Source organism: Gossypium hirsutum, chromosome A10 (assembly GCF_007990345.1).
Source record: "Gossypium hirsutum isolate 1008001.06 chromosome A10, Gossypium_hirsutum_v2.1, whole genome shotgun sequence".
Lineage (NCBI taxonomy): Eukaryota > Viridiplantae > Streptophyta > Magnoliopsida > Malvales > Malvaceae > Gossypium > Gossypium hirsutum.
The window spans coordinates 114,468,423-114,488,053 of record NC_053433.1 but is presented as its reverse complement, the minus strand read 5'-3'; the positions used below and the strand labels follow the sequence as shown (position 1 = coordinate 114,488,053).

At 29.8% G+C, this 19,631-nt stretch overlaps 1 protein-coding gene across 1 annotated transcript; it reads left to right on the top strand.

Annotated features, from left to right (window-relative positions):
- Positions 1 to 3,717: 3,717 nt before the first annotated feature.
- LOC107934415 (uncharacterized) lies at positions 3,718 to 6,869 on the top strand. Its single transcript, XM_016866845.2, has 3 exons — positions 3,718 to 4,144; positions 5,304 to 5,520; positions 5,907 to 6,869. The coding sequence occupies exons 1-3, from the start codon at positions 3,917 to 3,919 to the stop codon at positions 6,392 to 6,394; spliced, it is 933 nt and encodes a 310-aa protein (XP_016722334.2). The 5' UTR covers positions 3,718 to 3,916; the 3' UTR covers positions 6,395 to 6,869.
- The last annotated feature ends 12,762 nt before the right edge of the window (positions 6,870 to 19,631 follow it).

Below are 19,631 nucleotides of genomic sequence, written 5' to 3'. Positions count from 1 at the left end.
TTGGTTATTAAGTATTTTTTTAATTTCAATATATCACAAGAAAATAATAAAAAAAAGATTTAATAAATTTTACCTATAGTCGAAAAAACAATTAACCTAATAATCATACTAATACTAATAAAAAAGTTTATCAATGAGCTGCCTAGAGCCAATGCAAATTGCTGTTCTGTTTTCTAGTTTCTTTTGCGAGGAACAAAATATATTATTTAATAATAGTTTTTAAAAAAATTTAATGAAGTTAATATTTTATTATTTTTAATCATAACAGGACGGGGCTATGGTTTAGGTTTGTAGATATGTCAACTCTAAGCTAATACAAGTGTCTCTCATATATGAGAATATTAAGGCAAATTTTTTTTTGGAGTAACTTAAAGAAAACTATTTTTATTAGCGAATATTAATATTTTTTCCTGATTATTTATTTTATCTTTTGTAGCCATATTTTACTGGCTTAATTTTAATTTTTTTACAAAATTATAATAAAGAAGTAATTGGGGAAAAAATGCAAAAAAAGTGAAATAAAAAAGGTTTATTTGTCTTTTAGTTTTTGTGGATCAAACACAAAAAAGACATTGGACTTATTTGGAAGAAGCATTCGGTCAATGAATAAAAAAGTTGAATTTTCTTTTAATTCAATTATAAGGATTCATCTTTTTTTGAAGGTCAATTGTAAGTATTCCTAAATTCAAATATTTAAATTTGACTGAGTTCATAAAATAGAATTTTACAATATGGTTAGACAACTAATTATAATATATATATATATATGTGAGAATTATTTTATGGACCTTTTTTATTATATTATTTTAATCTCTTTTTAATTATTTAATGATATTTTAATTTTCATATTATTAATATATAATTTTGATAATTCTTTTATTCCGAATCTTAAATTCTAGATCTTGAACCCCAAATATTAAATCTAAATTTAGAATTTAAGATTCAAGATCAAATATAAGAGTTAGAGTTAGTGCTTAGGGTTCAGAATTTAAAGTTTAAATTAAAAAAATTAAAATTATGTATCAATAATTAAAAAATTATAATGATGTGATGGGAAAAGTCATAATCATTCAAACTTTTTTGTTGTTGTAATAATAATAATAATAATAATGAATATGTACACTTTTCTTTTCCTATTCTATTTAAGGTAGGTGCTGAGTGCTGACTTGGTCCTAACCCAATTTGGACCACCAATTTTTTTTTTTACTAAAGTTTGTCCATTTATGTTACCTTATTTTCTAAGGAGAAAATAACATTTAAATCTTAAATTTGTTAACTCTTTTAATTTAGTTTTTCAGTTTTTCTGGTTTACATTAGTATTTGAATTTAATAAAATTTTTAATTTTAATTTATGTGATGATATGACATTATAAAATTATATTATGTTATTAATTAATTTTTAAAAAATTATAATTTTTAGATGATGGCATAATATAATATTAAAGCGTTATATTATCAAATGAGCTAAAATTAAGAAAAATAGTGACGTTTAGGTAGTAATATGAACAAAAAGAATTTTAAAAATTAAATTGAAAAAATTATCAAGTTCACTTTATCCTTATTTTATATTACAATTTGTTGTTTTGCCCCTTTATTTTTTTCTTTTTAATTATCAGAACTTGAAGTCTTGAAAAAACTAAATTAGAGGTAGAATCAATTGAAACTTTGGTTTTCGATTTAATGAGTTGAGCTGTTTAATTTCGATCACTTTGAAAACTTAAAAAATATTATATACTAATAATAATAGTTTAAGAATATGTTTAATTAAGATATATTTAATTTTCTTGTTAAAAATAAAAAAATAAAAAAATGTTTTTTTTTTAAATTGTTGATTTCTTTTTTTTTACCTATTATTTTTAATTAATATCAGTAATTTAATCGATTTAATTGATTTAATTTTATTATTAAATGTAATTTGAATTTGGAAAAGAAAAATTAAAGCTTAAGTTAGCTCAAATTCCTAGACCTAAAAGTTGGTGATTTATGAAAACTTTAACATTTTGGAAATTGAAAAAAAAAATTAATGTTATACATATTGGGTATTGCCAAGTTAGGTGCATTCAATTATTAATTGCAAATTAAAGATTTATAGCACTTTTGGTTGGATTTCATAACTCACCATATATTTAAAGCCAATTCTCAATAATAGAGGCAATAAAATTTGTACAACAATACTTGGGAAAATAATAAATTTGAGTCTTTGAATTTTATTTTGTATAAATTATGCATATATATTTTGAACATTAATATAATTATTGGTTCTTATCATATCTGTTCTTTTTGATACAATACTTAGAACAAGAGCGAATCTAAAGGGCTGGCTGTTCTTTTTGATATAATTATTATTTATTCATTTAAGAGTTTTAAGATTTTAAATTAGTAAAGGTAAAAGTGATAAAAATTTGACTTAATCCTTTCAATATTATAAAGATAATATTATAAATATTTTTACTATCATAAAAATTACAATTTAATTTCGGCTCCTCTTAAAAAAATTTTCTGGCTTTGCCCCTGACCTAGAACTATCTATAATTTCTCCCCAACCCTTAAATAAGAGGATAATGCACTTTAGCGCACTCGAAAAATTAATTTTGGTTTAAGTTTTCATGAGAAATAAAATCTATTTTGATTTCGATTTATTTTTGTGTTATAATAATTTAATTTTAATTGTAGTTTTTCAATAGGTATTATTTTTTATTGTAATTATATATATATTTTAAAAAAATCTACAATTCATTTAATTTATATTATTATTTTTAGAATATGGTCAGATTGAATCTTTTCTGTATAAAAAAAGAATAAACCTTACATGATGTTTTAAAAACTGGACCGATAATTTAATAAGTTCGATTACCAATTTAACCATAAATTTTTTATTTTAATTTTTAATTTTATATCGATTTAAAAATGAATTGATATATACTCAAATTTATGATAGCAATTAAACCTAATCATTCATGTCACTCACCTTACCTATTATTTAAAGAAAATCAATTATGATTTTCAGATAAAGAATGTGATGATCTATTTATTATTACTAACCAATGAAGCTTTTAGTTAGAGGCTTGTGAATTGTACTTTTTTACTTTTTTTTTCGTATTATAAAATGAAGATAAATGTCTGATAATAATGTAATTAATGAGAATTGAATTTAAATTATACTTGAGATAGTGAACATCTTGATTATCGGGTCAACACAAAGAATTTTATTTTACTTTTATTTTATATTTTTTGTTTACTTAAGATTATTTATACAAAAAAAAATCCGTATTTAATAAAAAACTATATGTCATAAGATGCATCTTTTTTCAAAAAAAATAAAAATAAATTAACGTTAATAAAAAAAATCACAAAAAAATCCCAAAAAATAAAAAAAGGTAATCTTCAAATGAATGAACCCTTAATCACGTCTTGATACAGAAACCTTATTTAGAATAAAAGAAATATACATATTATTATGATTATATTTTTCTAAAAAATATTATATTAAGAAATTTACTATTTTTAATAATTAAAATTTATCAGAAAAATAAAAAACACTGCAATTAATATAAAAATATTACCATAAATAAAAAATGTTAGTTATCCAACAAAAAAATGATAATAATTAAAAAAAAAAAAAAACAAAACTAACTTCATCTCTGTCATAACGGAAAAACTGGAACCCATTTTCGTCATTTCACATTTCCGCCATTTTAAAATAAAACCTCTTCTTCTCCGTTCAATCGTCAAATATTTCGTTTGCAATTTCCCCTTTCTCTCCCTCTCTGTTCTTTGCCTTATCCCCCAATAAAATAGCCCCTAGTTTTCAAACAAAATTACGAGAACGCCACCCCTTTTTTGGTTGTCGGTGTGAGGAGGGACGGGGAAAATTGTGATCGGACGACGGCGACGGTGGCGGCGGTGTGTTGTGACGATGATGGAGTGCAGTTTATGGATATCCGCGGGGGATCATAAAAATAACAATAGTAATTCTAATAATAATAGTTTGTGGGGGTTTAGCAATGAAAGTGAACATGATTTGGCTTTAATGGTTAGTGATTTCCTGGAAAATAACGGTGGGAGCGCCGGTGCCGATTCTTGGTGTAGTAGCGATAGCGAGTCCGGCTTCACCGATCTTATCCACCTCGCTGATAAAATCTCTGTTAGTATTATCTATTAATTATTTCCTTTTGAGATGAATTTGTTTCCTTCTTTTAGGAGTTCATTTTGATTTGTTTAAGAAATTTGAGGTTTTTCTTTAATTTTTTTCAAAAATTTATTTTCAACATTGGGTTTTGGGTTTTACCGTAATCTTCTTCTTGATATATATATATTTGTTTTAATTTATAAGTGGAAGAACTAGCTTAATTAAGGGTTTAAGGCTTGAAGCTCACGTTTTCTCTTTTTGAAATTGTTTATTTTCATTATTATGGTTAATTTTTTGGTCTAAGATAAAGCCATGGAGCTGAATATCCTAAGGAAATTTACTTTTTTTTATTATATATATTTATATTAGGTTGCAAGTATGAATATCATGGGTTCTTGAATGGACCTATTTTGAGAATGAGAAATGAATTTTTGTGGTAAATATGCCTTCATAATATAACAGCAAACCATAATATTGAGCTTGAAATATGAAGCTTTAGTAATTTTTTTCTTCATATAAACAATCACAAAAACCTTGTTTACATGTTTAGGGATTGAAGAATATGTCAATTCATTAGAAACTCCTATATATGGTTATTTGTTCATAATTCAGATATGCTTATTGGTATTGTGGATTTATGATTTGCCTCACTTATTTGAGACCCCTTTGTTACATGGTCTCTTCTTTGATAATGGTTGTTTTATCCATGTTTGCCACTTCATTAGTATAAAATTATGATTGTTGCAACTAGAGGAGGAGGAAAGAGTGGTGTTTGGGTTGATTTGTATATCTATTCCCATGTTCCCTTTCGATTTCACACGTTTAATATCTGTATCGTGAATTGTTTCTCTTGAATCAATCCTCATAAATTTTTTAAACTGAGGTTGATCAGTAAAGTGTATTGGTTGATTGGGGTGGCTAGGATGAAGTTGTGTCGAAATATGAATATATGATGATAAATGTCGGATGTCGATATCCGAGTTTATATAACACACTGAAATGTTAAGTTTCCCATAAGGTTGCCTTGTTAATGTGTAAATCTGTTTTTTCTTCTCATTATATCACGTTCGATGTTGGTGTTTGTCCTTTTAACATATTCTTTTACTATGGAAAGCATTTACTTGAATCTTATTGCTCATCTAATTCTCTTTTGGTTTGCTCTGTTGTGTTGCAGTACTATAAGCACTCTGTGTGTCACTATGATATGGACTTGTTGTCTGTGGTTCATTCACTTATATTATCGATGGGTGAGACGGACCTACACTCTGTGAAGTCGGGTCCATGTAATGCCAGTTGCATAAGGTATTCCCTTGTAAAGCTGTTGAGGCTGTCTGGGTATGATGCTGCTGTTTGTGTATCGAGGTGGCAGCGTAGTGGCAAAGTCCCTGGAGGTATGCTAATAGCCTCTGAATCCTAAATTTTCCCAAGCTGCTTTCGATTCCTCTCTCTCTCTCTCTATATGTATAAGCATATTTGTTTCAATTTGTTTCTAGATCATTTCATACTCGAGTTTGTTCTTGTCTAGAAGATAGAAAATCGGACCGTTTTTGAGCTTATTCTTTCTAGATGTCTTGCATATGGTGGAAAATCTATGCACCGCTGTATTTGTTACCCTTATTTCCCGTATTGGAGATTTTATCCCTACCATTCATGATGAAAAGTATTGTTATATTTTATGTCATTCCTAGGCAACCTTCCAGAAAATGGTTTTCATTTATGCATAAATCGGTAAAACGATATTAATTTTGACAAAACCAATTATGACATATATATGTAGGTGATCATGAGTACATTGATGTGGTCAATTACAGCAATGGGAATTCCGAGCGTGTGATCATCGATATCGACTTCCGAAGCCACTTCGAGATAGCTAGAGCAGTTGATTCTTATGACCGAATATTGAATTCACTACCAGTTGTCTATGTTGGTTCCTTGACTCTGTTGAAACAGTTGCTTCAACTTATGGTTGAAGCTGCTAGGTCATCTCTCAAGCAAAACTCAATGCCGTTCCCTCCATGGAGATCTCTTGCTTATTTGCAAGCAAAGTGGTACTCACCCTACCAACAACAATTTGCTCCTCTCGAACACGACATCAGCAGCGATTCTTCTTCTTGCCATAAGCAATGCAAAGGACATTTAAGGAGGTTGCAACCTTCCCTTCAATCCGAATTAGAAGCAGAACGACTATTGAAACCTATAAACATCGATAATAGCCGAAGATTGAAGCATGACAGGGCACGACGCTCTTCATTCAGGGCTCTCTGATATGTACAGATTTTGATCTGGAAGATTGAAATTCCTTTTATTTTTGTGAGAGAATGAACTGTATTGCGGCTTTTTTTTTTTTTTGCCCTTTTACCTATTCTTTTTCTTGGTAGTAAAATAAAAGCGAATCTCGGAATGAGGGGTAGGTTCATATAGCTGATGATCGATTGAGTCAATAACCCGCCGCCGCCACGTTTTGTCGTTGAGACGTCTTTGTTTCACATCTCGAGCTGGGGAGCCATTTGCTTCTCGTCGATATTCTAAGCACAGGTATGTAACGGTATCGATGGACGAGAACTGCTGTGGTCCGAAAGGCATTATAGATTGTTATTGTTTTTCCCTAAGCCTAATATTTTTATAAGGTTGGAAAATTTGTTCTTAAAATTTTGTCCTCTTTCTTCCTCATATATGATTTTGATTGTGAAAGATATGCTTTTGATTACAAATATACAATAGTATATTAGTTGCTTTGTTACTTTCTCTGTTCATGTTCATGGTCTATGTTACTTTACTTATTTATTTATTTATTTTTTGAAAGTTACTCTTTTATTGTTAGGCATCTAGTCTAATAAAAATGTTATAAAAAATAGTGTTAGTAGGATTTTTTTCCCCTTAAAATTAGTGTTGTTAATAAAAATTGATATCTGACATTTTAATCGTTAATAATATTATAAAAGTAAAGGGACTAAATTATATAAAAAATTAAAGCATTTAAATTAAATTTTACTTTACAAAATAATAGTTTTAAGGGTTAAAATTGAAATTAGCCATTGTCAAAATAAGTAATGCGAACTTGAAAAGAAGCTGCATTCAAATTATATAATATTTTAATTGAAAGTTGATATTAATAAATTAAACTAATTATTAACATCCTAAAAGTTAGTATCAAATTAGGTTAGAAATTAAACTATAAATATTAAATTTCAATTTCAAGTTCAAATATATTAAAGATCAAAATTAAAAATTAACCATTTAAATATCACGGTGTAGTCCGTTAAATAAGTAAAAGTTATTTTGTTGCGATATTATGCATATAGAGAGACATTGCTAGAGGTTAAGCCTTGGGGAGTGAATAATTTGATATGTGGAATCAGACTGGTTTAAATTAGTTGAGTCAGTGTGGTCTATAGATGGGTTGAGTGTAATAAACATTAATCCATGAAATTTAATGATTGGTTCAATAAGCATTTTACTTATGAAGTTCATTGGTTAAAAGGACATGGTTAGACAAATCAAATGGGTTATAATGTCTTATGTAGAAAACACTAAATAAGTATTTAAGGACACAATTTTTTGGAGTAAAATTGATTAAAGTTTTCAAGGTCGAGTGTTAAATTTATTATTATACCTTATATATATAATATCAAAATAAATATAATTTTAATTAAGTAACTATTTATTAAATATAATTTTAACTAAGTAACTATTTATTCTTTCATTTAATGTACATGGATAAATATATTCATTTTTTAGTGAAAGGATGAAAATGCATTCGGTAACATAATCCAAAGACTACTACAAACTTTACTCAAAGTATCAGATAATAGCAAAATATTATTTAATTTATTATCAATAACTTTTTAAATTTAAATTATTTTATAATAAAATTAATTGATCAACACATAGGACTATATGATATGTAAACATAATTAAAAATTATTTTAGGGGTTGATCATACTGGGGCTTGAACTTTGCAATTGTCACGCTTAAACTCGATATAAGAACAATAACTAAGTTCAAGGCATAATTTAGATTAAACAAAGTTAGACTGTAATGTAGGAAAAATTGTCGAATTCAAACTTCAAATAATGATTTAACTATTGTTGAAACCTATATATTAAGAGAAGTTTAGATTTCAACAATAACTTGATCAATTCAAATAATATTAAACTTTTATCAAAGAAAATCAGCAGATATTCTTAACTATGCAATTTAAAGATAAGTTTATTATAAATTTATTTTTCATAAGTTGATGCAAAACTACAGAATTATAGAGAACAACTAACAAATTAAACAAGAGTCTATCATTGTGCTCCCAATTCCCATATGGAAGATCGAACTTCTTCCTAAAATTTAAAATTCCTTAACTGTTGCTTCAGAAAATTTCTTCAACATTGCAAATTAGAAACATTACACTATGAATTAGGGATAAAAATAATGATCAGGAAATTATTAAAAGAAATAATTAATAAAAAATAAAAAAATAATTTTAAAAAGTAATTTATTTTACTTAAATTATCAAAGATGAATGAAGATCACGGCCATTTTTTTTCATGCACGCAGCACTTCAGTTTTTGTGCGGTACTAGTGCCCAGCTAGGTCATGATAATACTTCACCCATCATCATCATCATCATCCATTTCTTATTAATTTAAAAAATTCATATTATATATATTTATTTACTGCAAAACATACAAAAGAGTTAGTTAATTACAGATGATTTTTTTTTTTGAAAAAAAGCAAAGTAGCAATCCAATCTCTACTCCATAAACTACCTGTTGTCAACAACGCTGTGGTATTATCAGTAAATTAAGTTCGAAGTTATGGGTATTTGAGTATTTATTTTCTATTTTTACTATGTATAATTTTTATATGTGAGTTTATAGTCTTATCATACACAATTGTCAGGTGTGGGTTCTATCTAATTTGTTTGTGTTTTCTATTAGTTTGATTCTATTTGTAATTACTTGTGCATGTATTATATTATATTTGTACTTATAAATTCTAAAAAAAGAAGAAGATACCTTTAATTTGACTGTTGAAATCTCACTACCATTTCAATTAACATTAGAGATGTTACTGTGTTGGGTCAGGTTTGAGTTGGATCCATGTATGGTATCAATATCATACATAATTGTTCAAGCCTAGCTTAATATGTGCTTCAAATTTTATTGTATTCCATTCAATGTAAATGGTTAATCTAAACTAATTTAGACTTACCAATAAATATTATTATTTATTTTTCAAGAAGCCTAATATTTTTATAAGGTTGGAGAATTAGTTGTTAAAATTTTGTCCTCTTTCTTCTTCATATATGATTTTGATTACAAATATACAACAATATAATAGTATATTAGTTGCTTTGTTACTTCCCCTTGCATGTTCTTGGTCTATGTTACTTTTTATTTATTTATTATAAAATAGCATATAAAGCAATTGCTTCAACCGAGTCATGTAACCAACATAGACAACTGGTAGTGAATTCAATATTTGGTCGTATGAATCAATTGTTCAAACTATCTCGAAGTGGCTTCGGAAGTCAATATCGGTCATCACACGCTCGGAATTCCCATTGTTGTAATCGACCACATCAATATACTTATAATAACCCCCCTCTCTCTATATATATATTTAAATTTTGAATTACAAATTCATACATGATTTACATATAATAAAACTTGAAAACACTAAAAATTTCAAATGAACTGAAAATCTTAAAATCAGTATAAATCTATAAGCAATAACTAAACTAATAAATTTACTTAATGTTTTTTTTGGTAATTAACCTTGAAAAAAATATTTGACAAGTGTTTCTAAAAAATTAATTTCAAAACAATAGTTACATAATAAATGTTAATTTAGATTTTTTTTAGTCGTGCAACTCAAACCCAGACCACACTTGGGGCGATGAATACCCTAATTATCGGGCCAACACTGTAACGCCCAAACTAATTTAACTTTGTTTCTGTGAGTTTTATCATAAATGAGTATCTGCTTTAGTGGATAAGTGATATGAATATGTGTTTGAGGTTTTGGGTTCTCAAGTCCCATTTTTGGGAAATTCTATTATTTTTGACCCTAGCCTTATCCTTGGCGGTTTGGCTTATATTCTATTGTTAGTCAAGTTATATTAAAATGAGTTTGTTGGTTTGAGTGGTAAGGTGTTAGCTTTCTTGAGGTTTTGTGTTTAAATCCCCGTGTGAGTGTGGATATTAAATTTTACTTCGGTTGTGTGATAGAAGTTCGATGGTAGCGAAATTCTGAGTTAGTTGGGTTGTTAGTGGAGTAATGGGGGAAGTTAAGATATATGCTAAATTTTGATTTTTTCCCCAAAACTTCTCCTTTTTCTGACGTTATTCTGTTCTCCCTCTGTCAAAAACTTTCTTTTTCTTTTCTTCTGGTTTTTGTCATAATCTTCTATTCAAATCACGGTGCTTCAGATTTCTGATCTCTTTGTGTGGCTAGGTAAGTAGAGGTAGTGAGATTTTACACGGGTTAGTGGCAATTGTTAAAGTTGATCTAAGTCGATGATGTCTTTCATTAGTATTAATTTGTGGATTATTGGTAGCAGTGAATCGTGAGGAACGAAACTCTCCTCCTGCGGAAGTGTAGTCGGGGTCATTCGGAAGTTGGGTAAGTGATGAATACTTGAATTTCACTGTAGTCGATTTCTTCATTTCAATTTAATTGAGGATTAATGACTGATTTTGAGGTGTGTTGTCAATTTTTAGGTTCTGGTGGTCTCGAGATTGTTTCGCATAAAAAACAAATTAGGTGTGTAACGAAAACATGAGAAATTGGGGTTCGACGAAAGCAAAAAAAGTGGTCTGCCAATGCTACACGGGCGTGTGGTAGGCTATGTATGACACATGGCCGTGTTACAGAAGTATGTGTGGTAGGCTGATTTGGGTGTGTGTGCCCACACGAGCATACCACATGGGCATGTGGGCCTAAAATTCTAAAATTTTCCCTAGGGTCGCACACGTTATTTCGATCAACTATGGGTCTTTCGTAGGGTTGGTAAGGGCAAAACAAACCCTAATGCATGGTATCTGCTAAACTGATATACTGATTTGAGTACTTAGAAATTGATATGTATGATTTGACTGTTTTGTAATAACATGTATGATATCTGTATATGAGCATACGGGATATGTTAATTCTGTTATATCTGTTATCTGTTATTTGTATCGATGTATGGCGTGGGATCTATATATGTGGATGAAGTGTTCTATAAGGTGACATTTCGCTGATATACTGGTGGCTTGACTGCAAACTATTCTGATAAGTTTCGTAAAGACACTATGTGGTATGTAGGGATGGATGGGTATTTTATACCCTACATGGTGTGTTGGGATGGTTGGAGATGGTGTGTAGAGGATGGGGGTAGGACTTTGCATATCTATATATTTCTGATAATCCGATTATAATATTATCTGATTCTGTTAAGGACTTATGTTTGTATCTGATATGATACATGATAAATATGAGTTTGTGCGTATGCATGTCTCTGTTAAGTTACACACTGAGTTTTTGAAAACTCACATCTGTTTGTCTACTCTATTTAGGTAATCCTCAGACATAGGTGGGTCGGTGCGACGGAAGCTCAAAGATGACCACTAGTCTAGAAACTATCTTTTAATTATCGGTTTTATTTCAATTTCTTATTTTTCTTGGGAGTTTTGTAATTTTTGGACTCTCCGAACTTATTGATTTCTTTTGGTTTTTGTTGTTGTTTTTGGTTGATTATTTTTTTTACAACGCACAACAAATGGTTTTTCATAAATAATAGTTTCACGCAAACAAATGTTTTGGAAAACACACACTTGGTTTTCGATACATAATGACACTTAAGATTTCTGCTGCGAATTAAGTTTTCTTAAAGAAAAAACTATCAACGGTTTTAGTAAAGAAAATGTTAAATGGATATGTTTTATAACATAAGAACTCCTTTCTAGTAACATACTATATGATGTTTTTACCATGTAAAAATCAGTTTTGAAACCATTCTTCGTAACATTTCCAGATTCAGCTATAACGTCTAGGCCGGGTTTTGGGGTGTTACAAACACACAAGGTTTTAACTCAAATTTGTACACAAATGGCAATGAGAATTCGTCTAGATTTATTAGATGCATATTAGCTATAATAATATGTCTGTATTTGGACAAGAACTACAAGGTTTTTTAATATCTTGGTTAATTTCAATTTAAATCCAATAATTTAAACTCTTTTTCTATTAAAACCCTCCAAATATGTGCATGATTTTCCATTGGTGGGGTTTTTAATAGAAGCTTGTTGGGAGTTTTAATGATTTAGTTTCACTATGTTGTAATGTGAATTTGATAGAACTCCATAAAAGCTTATGGCTGATATCGATTTCAAAGTCATGTTGGGGTAAGGGCGGCTCATGATGACTTTCAATTGTTAGAAGGATATTGGTGGTGTTGGCCTACGAAAAGTAGTTCATTAAGGAGCATAGTCAACAAGAATATTATTCTGTGGAAACCATCTCCCCCTAAGTTCAATGTCGCAGGTGTTGTAATAGAGGTTGAAGCAGGTTGTGGTGGGATATTGAGAAACGATAAAGAAGTGGCCTACGCTATGTTTTTGGGACGATTGAGGTTTCAAGATCAAGAATGGCTAAGGAAGAGCCATAAAAATAGCCGTGAAGATGGTTAATAGTATGGGATAGCATGAGAAAGTTCTTTTAGTTATTGAATTTAGCTTGTGTGTTGTTCTAAAGTGGTTGTTGGATAGGAGCTATAGACCGTGGATGCTGCGGAATCTATGTATTGGTATTGACTGTGGTATTAATCAACTGTTGCGTTTGTAATTATACTTCGACAAAGCAATTGTATGGATAATGCTCTAGCAAAAGCATGTATAATGAGATCTTCGCTATTTAAAGCCTGGTGGTGTTTTCTGTGATTGATTGAGTTGTAGTTGATTGCTTCATGTCAGGTTGTTCTTTAGAGTGTAAGAGTACAGGGTTATGGCACTACGGACGTATGACCATGGTTGGTTCATGACAGTGTTTATATGTAAGACCATAGTTGAGCTATGACATTTAGATGATAAGACCATAATTGAGTTATGGCACTATGAACGTAAGACCATGGCAGGGCTGTGATAATGCATATGTAAGACCATAGTTGGACTATGGTACAATGGGAAACGTGTACCGGGGTTTTAATCATCTTTACAGTATTCATAAGATGAAAACAAATGAGGATCTAAATGTTTAGTTGTATATATGTGTAAAAATGGTAAATGTTGTATTATTATTATATGCTAAAAAGATTATGCATTGTGATAGTAAGAAATACAAATGTTATTGAAATGTGGAAAATTAATTTGAACTAATGTTTAAGCATTACTCACTTGCTGGGAGCTGTGATTGACAGGAATTTTGATAATAACCTCGTTGAAAAGAAATTTGTTCATTAATCTTTTAGTTGAATTATTATAATGTTGACTCGGTAAGCTTTACCGTTCAATCGACGAACTTACTAAGCTTTATGAAAGCTTGCTTGTATTGTTTGTTTTGTTTCTTGTAGATATGCTTTATGGATCGGGAGATCGAATCAGCTCGAAGAATCATACTATCCGAGAATTTTTGGTAGACTTATATTTTGGTTTGGTATATGGAATTTAATAGGACTCCTTTTGGATATGATGCATAAGTACTTGGTTTGTGCAAATTATACAATTAACTTGTGTTTTTGTGGTTGGAAAACCTATGTAGATATGCATGTTCTACTTATGTAGAATTTGTTGATCAAGAATGAACTACAATGACACTATGATGACTAATGATATGAAATGATATAGATATAAGATTTTGACGTGTTAGTCGTGCTTTGTATATGAAAATATGGAAGTGAATTGTAATGAAATATTTAGGTGTCTATGATGACATATTGGTTAGGGTTAGGATTGATTATATTATATGAGTAGATTGATATTGAAGATGTCAAATGACCTATTTGATTGTATATTTGAATATGTTTAGGTATAAATGCATATGGGAGAAGAAAATAACATGTTTTGGGTTAATTTTGGATACACGCAGCCTGAGACACGGGCTATCACATGGTCGTGTGTCACATACGGACAACCCACAGGGTATATGCCCTAAGCGTGTATAAGTGTAGTATCTACACGGTTTGTGACACGATTGTGTGAGGGTGTTTCGATTGTTACACAGGCTAGCACACGACCCGCGACATGACCGTATGGATTCATGTTGAATGATACACGATATGGGATACGGTTGGCCATACAACCATGTCCCTGCACCACACGGCTTGGGTAGTGCCACACGGCCGTGTGACCTCTATTTTAAATTTTTTTAAAAACTTTCCTTGAATATTTTGATTTGTTTCGATTTGATCCTTGAATGTTTGTAACTTAATTCTAGGGCTTCAAAGGCTCGATTTAAGACCCATAAATATTTGATTTATTTCATGTTGAATCTTATCTAAATTTATGGAATTATTTTTATGATTGGATGCTAATTGAAGTGAAATGTTCTGACCTGTACGGTAACACTCCGTAACCCTATTCTGATAACAAAACAGGATATGGGTGTTACATAATATCTTTAAAAAACACATAATTATTCATTTATTTTAAAATTATTCAAGTAATATTGTTTGAGTAGTTATAATTCTTTTTCAAAATCAAATGATATAACTTTTGACCAATGACCAAAAGATTTATCTTTTAATTAATTACACATATTCATTTACAGTTGTTAGAACACTATAAATATTTGAAAATGTTCCAATAGAAAGTTCCTTTAGTTATTGAATTTAGCTTGTGTGTTGTTTTGAAGTGGTTTTTGGATAGAAGCTATAGACCGTGGATGTCGCGGAGTCTATGCATTGGTATTGATTGTGGTATTAATCAGCTGTTGTGTGTTCAATTCATAATTATACTTCAGCAAGCCAATTGTCTGGGTAATGCTCTGGCAAAAATAGGTATAAGGAGATATTCGCTATTTAAAGCCTGGTGGTGTTTTTTGAGATTGATTTAGTTGTAGTTGATTGCTTCATGTCAGGCTGTTCTTTAAAGTGTAAGAGTACTATGGATGTTTTGTGATCTTTTCATCTTTGAAAGAGGTTGGATTTCGCCAATTTCGTTCTATTTTTCTTATCTTTGTATTGACTAAGGAAAAAAAAACATCCACATCCACTTTTTTAACTTGTAATCAATGTTCTAAAATAGCTTTATGGGAAATTGTATGTCAAGAAAGGCGAGAACGATGGATGCCGAACAGAAGCACTTGTCGCCACTATCGATGACCACTTTGCAGATAGTAAAAGGTCGGCCTTATCAAAAGAGACATAGGAAGCTACCAGGAGGTACTGTTAGACACTTTGACAATAACGACCCCCCATAGTTGTTTGCTGGCTGGTTGGTTGGTTGAGGAGCTTCGTGTGCCGTCAGGCAGGGTCTACAAGGTAAAACCTTTGATAGTCTAAACATCTACAAATACAAAGATATATGATATAAGCTTCCATATATACATGCATATAGATCTTTTAGTTTTATTTTGTCAAGCAAATGATATTTCTATGTTGTTTGGATTCTTAAAATACAACATCTCAACTGAAAAATACTTAGAAAATAGGGAAAGACAACTAGTCTTCTATCATTTTTATCCTATTTTATGTGGTTGGATTCAAATTTTAATACTAGATTGGATCAATTTCATATAGATTGATATTAAATTTTGATATTTTATTTCAATTTTTTTTATTTTTCTTTAATTATTTTTATTTTCTATAACTTTATGAAAAATATAATTGTCCTCTATCATTTTTATCCTATTCTATGTGGTTGGATTCTAATTTTAATACTTTCATATAGATTGATAAAAAATTAAAAACATTACACCATGAATTAGAGATAAAAATAATGATCAGGAAAATGTTAAAAGAGATGATTAATAAATATTTTTCTTTTTTCTAGAAAAATGTATAATTTATTTTACCTGAATCAAGGATGAATGAAGATGATGACCATTTTTCCCATGCACATAATACTTTAATTTTTGGGCAGTTTTGACGCCCAGCTAGGTCATAATAATGCTGCACCCATCATTGTCATCAACCATTTCTTATTAATGTAAAATTTTCATTATATATTTATTTACTGCAAAACATACAAAAGGGTTAGTTAATTATAGATAATTTAAGAAAAAAAAAGAGCAAAACACCTATCCAAACTCTAGTCTATAAACTACATGTTGTCAAGGAGGTTTTAGTAATATCAGTAAAGTTTAAAGTTATGGGTCATGTTTTACTATGTATAATTGTTATATGTGAGTCTATAGTTCTATCATACACAATTGTCAGGTGTGGGTTCTATCTAATTTGTTTGTGTTTTTTATTGGTTTGATTTTATTTGTAATTGTTTGTGCATGTATTGTATTATATTTGTACTTATAAACTCTCAAGAAAAAGAAGATAGCTCTGATTTGACCGTTGAAATCTCACTACCATTTCACTTGCTTAAAAAAATAAAACTAAAAGATCTATAAAATCTATATGCATGTATATATGGAAGCATATATCATATATCTTTGTATATGTATAGATTATCAAAGTTTTTACCCTGTAGTGCCTGCTTGACCGCATAGGCGCTCATCAGCCAAGTAAGTAGCGGACAACGAACTATAGTGGGGGGTTGTTGTTGTCAAACTGCCTTACAGTACCTCCATGTGGCTTCCTATTGCTCTTTTGATAAGGCCAATCTTTTACTATATGCAAATCGGCCACCGATAGTGGTGATAACTGCTTCGGTTCGGCATCCGCCGTTCTCGCCTTTCTTGATATACAATTTCCAGAAAGCTATTTTAGAACATTGATTACAAGTTAAAGAATTGGAAGTGGATGTTGATTAAGTAGCATATATTTGGAGGGACTTAATAGAAAAATAGTTTAAATTATTGGATTTAAATTGAAATTAACGAAGATATAAAAGAAAAAACTTTGTAGCTCTTGTCCAAATACAGACATATTATTATTGCTAATAAATCTAAATGGATTCTCATTGCCATTTGTGTAGAAATCTGAGTCAAATCCGAGTCAGCATGTATTATGTAAATGTTGTTTTGAAATTAATTTTTTAAAAACACTTGTCAAATATTTTTTAAGGTTAATTACCAAAAAACATTAAGTATTTTTTTAAAGTTGACAGGATTAACTATTTAAATTAATTTATAACATTATAGAAGTAAAGGGATTAAATTATATCGAAAATTAAAGTATGTAAATTAAAATTTAAGTTTCAAAATAGTTTAGGAGTTAAATTTGAAATTAATCATTGTTAAAAAGAGTATGACAAACCTAAAAGAAATGGGAAATCACTTATTAATCTATAAAATAATTAGAGTATTCAAATTATATATAATTATATAATATTTTAATTTAAAAGTTGATGATATTAATAATTGAGATTAATTAATGACATCTTATACATTAGGATCAAAGTATGTTAGAAATTAAATTATAAATATTGAATTTCAAAATTAAAATATATTAGAGGGAACAAAACTAAAATATAATTATTTATAGTAAAATAAAAAAAGCAAGGTGAGCTTCGAATGTGCCACGTGACAAAATTTTCCATTTCGATTTAATTTTCCATTTCAATTTAGTATATAGATTAAATATAAAAGTGTGGTCCTTCAAATATATGAAGAAAAATAGAACTTCAAAAAAACATTTGCATTAAATATAAAACCAGGACTAGATGTTATGGTTGAATCTAGAGAAGTTACATCAACCCATTTGAAAAACCAATTTAAAATCCAGCTTACACATTGTGTGAAAAAAATCTTAAATTTTAGCTAACCTCATATGAGTTTTAGAAAATCTCAAGTTTGAAAATACTTATTTCACAACATAATCACTTAATCATTTATTTAGAAAAGCAGCGGAAAATTTTGGGATTAATATTTGAAAACTGTGATTTCTACAATTGAAAACGTATAATTTTTTTCGATTTTGCATATTCAAAAACTTACGTTGTTAACTTTCATAAAACCCAATTTAAAGTCTTACAGTGGTAAAATCTTTGTTTGTTTAATTTTGAAAGCCAAGCATTGATTGTTTATCAATAGAAACCATGCAGGAAATTTTTAACAAATAACAATACCCAAAACCAAAATTAAATTCGAAAACTTAGTCCAGAAACCAAATGTCCAGAAACTTAAGTAATAATAATTGAAACCATCTTAAGCAGGAAAGCAAATCCGAGCTCCTGCATGCTGTCCATTTCTAAGATTGCCGATTACCTAAAAAGTCAAATACAGAAGGGTGAGCTATAAAGCTCATATCAATCAATTGAGCAAAACTAAAAATGCATGCTTATGCCGCTGCAATACTTTTCAGCAAACATAATGCAGATTTTGCAGAAACTTCTTACCTAACTCTACTACACACCAAATAATGTTTCCCAGAACTTGTCCATCCAATCACACCAACATATAATTGTGGTTAATGCCACCAGAGTTGCAATTAAAACTGCTAGATTTAATATGTGGTAAAGCTACTATATTGCAGCCAAGATGCCAGACAAAAATATGGATAAATCACCAGATAGTGCAGATTATTAAATTGCAAGAACTTCTTCATTTAGACATTATCCCAAACCCCATTTAATGAGACATGGCATGCATATATTGAATTAGAATGAAAAACATGTAGAACATGCAGCTGTACAATAACAGAAGTTAGAAGGCATGGAACTCAACGCTTCGCAGAGAAGATGTCACATTCTCAACCAATGCAAATCATATTTGCCATAACGTCACATGCATGGTCATATAGAAAATTTAGAGGAAGAGAATTTAACATGTTCAGACATCATATATGCTCAAACACAACATAACAAAATGGAAATATGCCATCAGAATTGACAAAACACAGATCCTACATACATAATTCACATACCTTAAACACATCACATACATAAGCATTTTAACATATACCTTGTTTTCAAGTCTTATTAAGCAGATCAGACCCTACAAAGAATATAATTATGAATCACAGATCAAAATGGCCCTAAGTGACAATTTTTCCAGAAAATGGGCCTACACGCTCAACTGGCCTAGCTCGTATAGCCACACAGCCTAACACACGCTCGTGTGGCCTACACGGCCCAAATAGCCCAGCTCGTGTGGGTCACATGGTCTCACGTGACCTATCACATGATCTACCACGTTGTCGTGTGACTCTGATAGTAAGTTTGTCGATTTTCTGTTGATCACCGTTTTTATAAGTTTGAGTCACACACTTGGTCAAATTTCGATTTAGATTCAATAATCGAGTATTCCATTACCTAAAAACATCATTCACTTAACGAATTAGCCCACAGGAGAGAGTCGATTAAGAGGATATGGTCTTGGATTTTCCTAAAATACTAATCAAACCAAAATACGATCAGCTCAAATAGCCACAACAGCCCCAAATTGGCATTAAATCACTTACTCTAGAATGAAATCA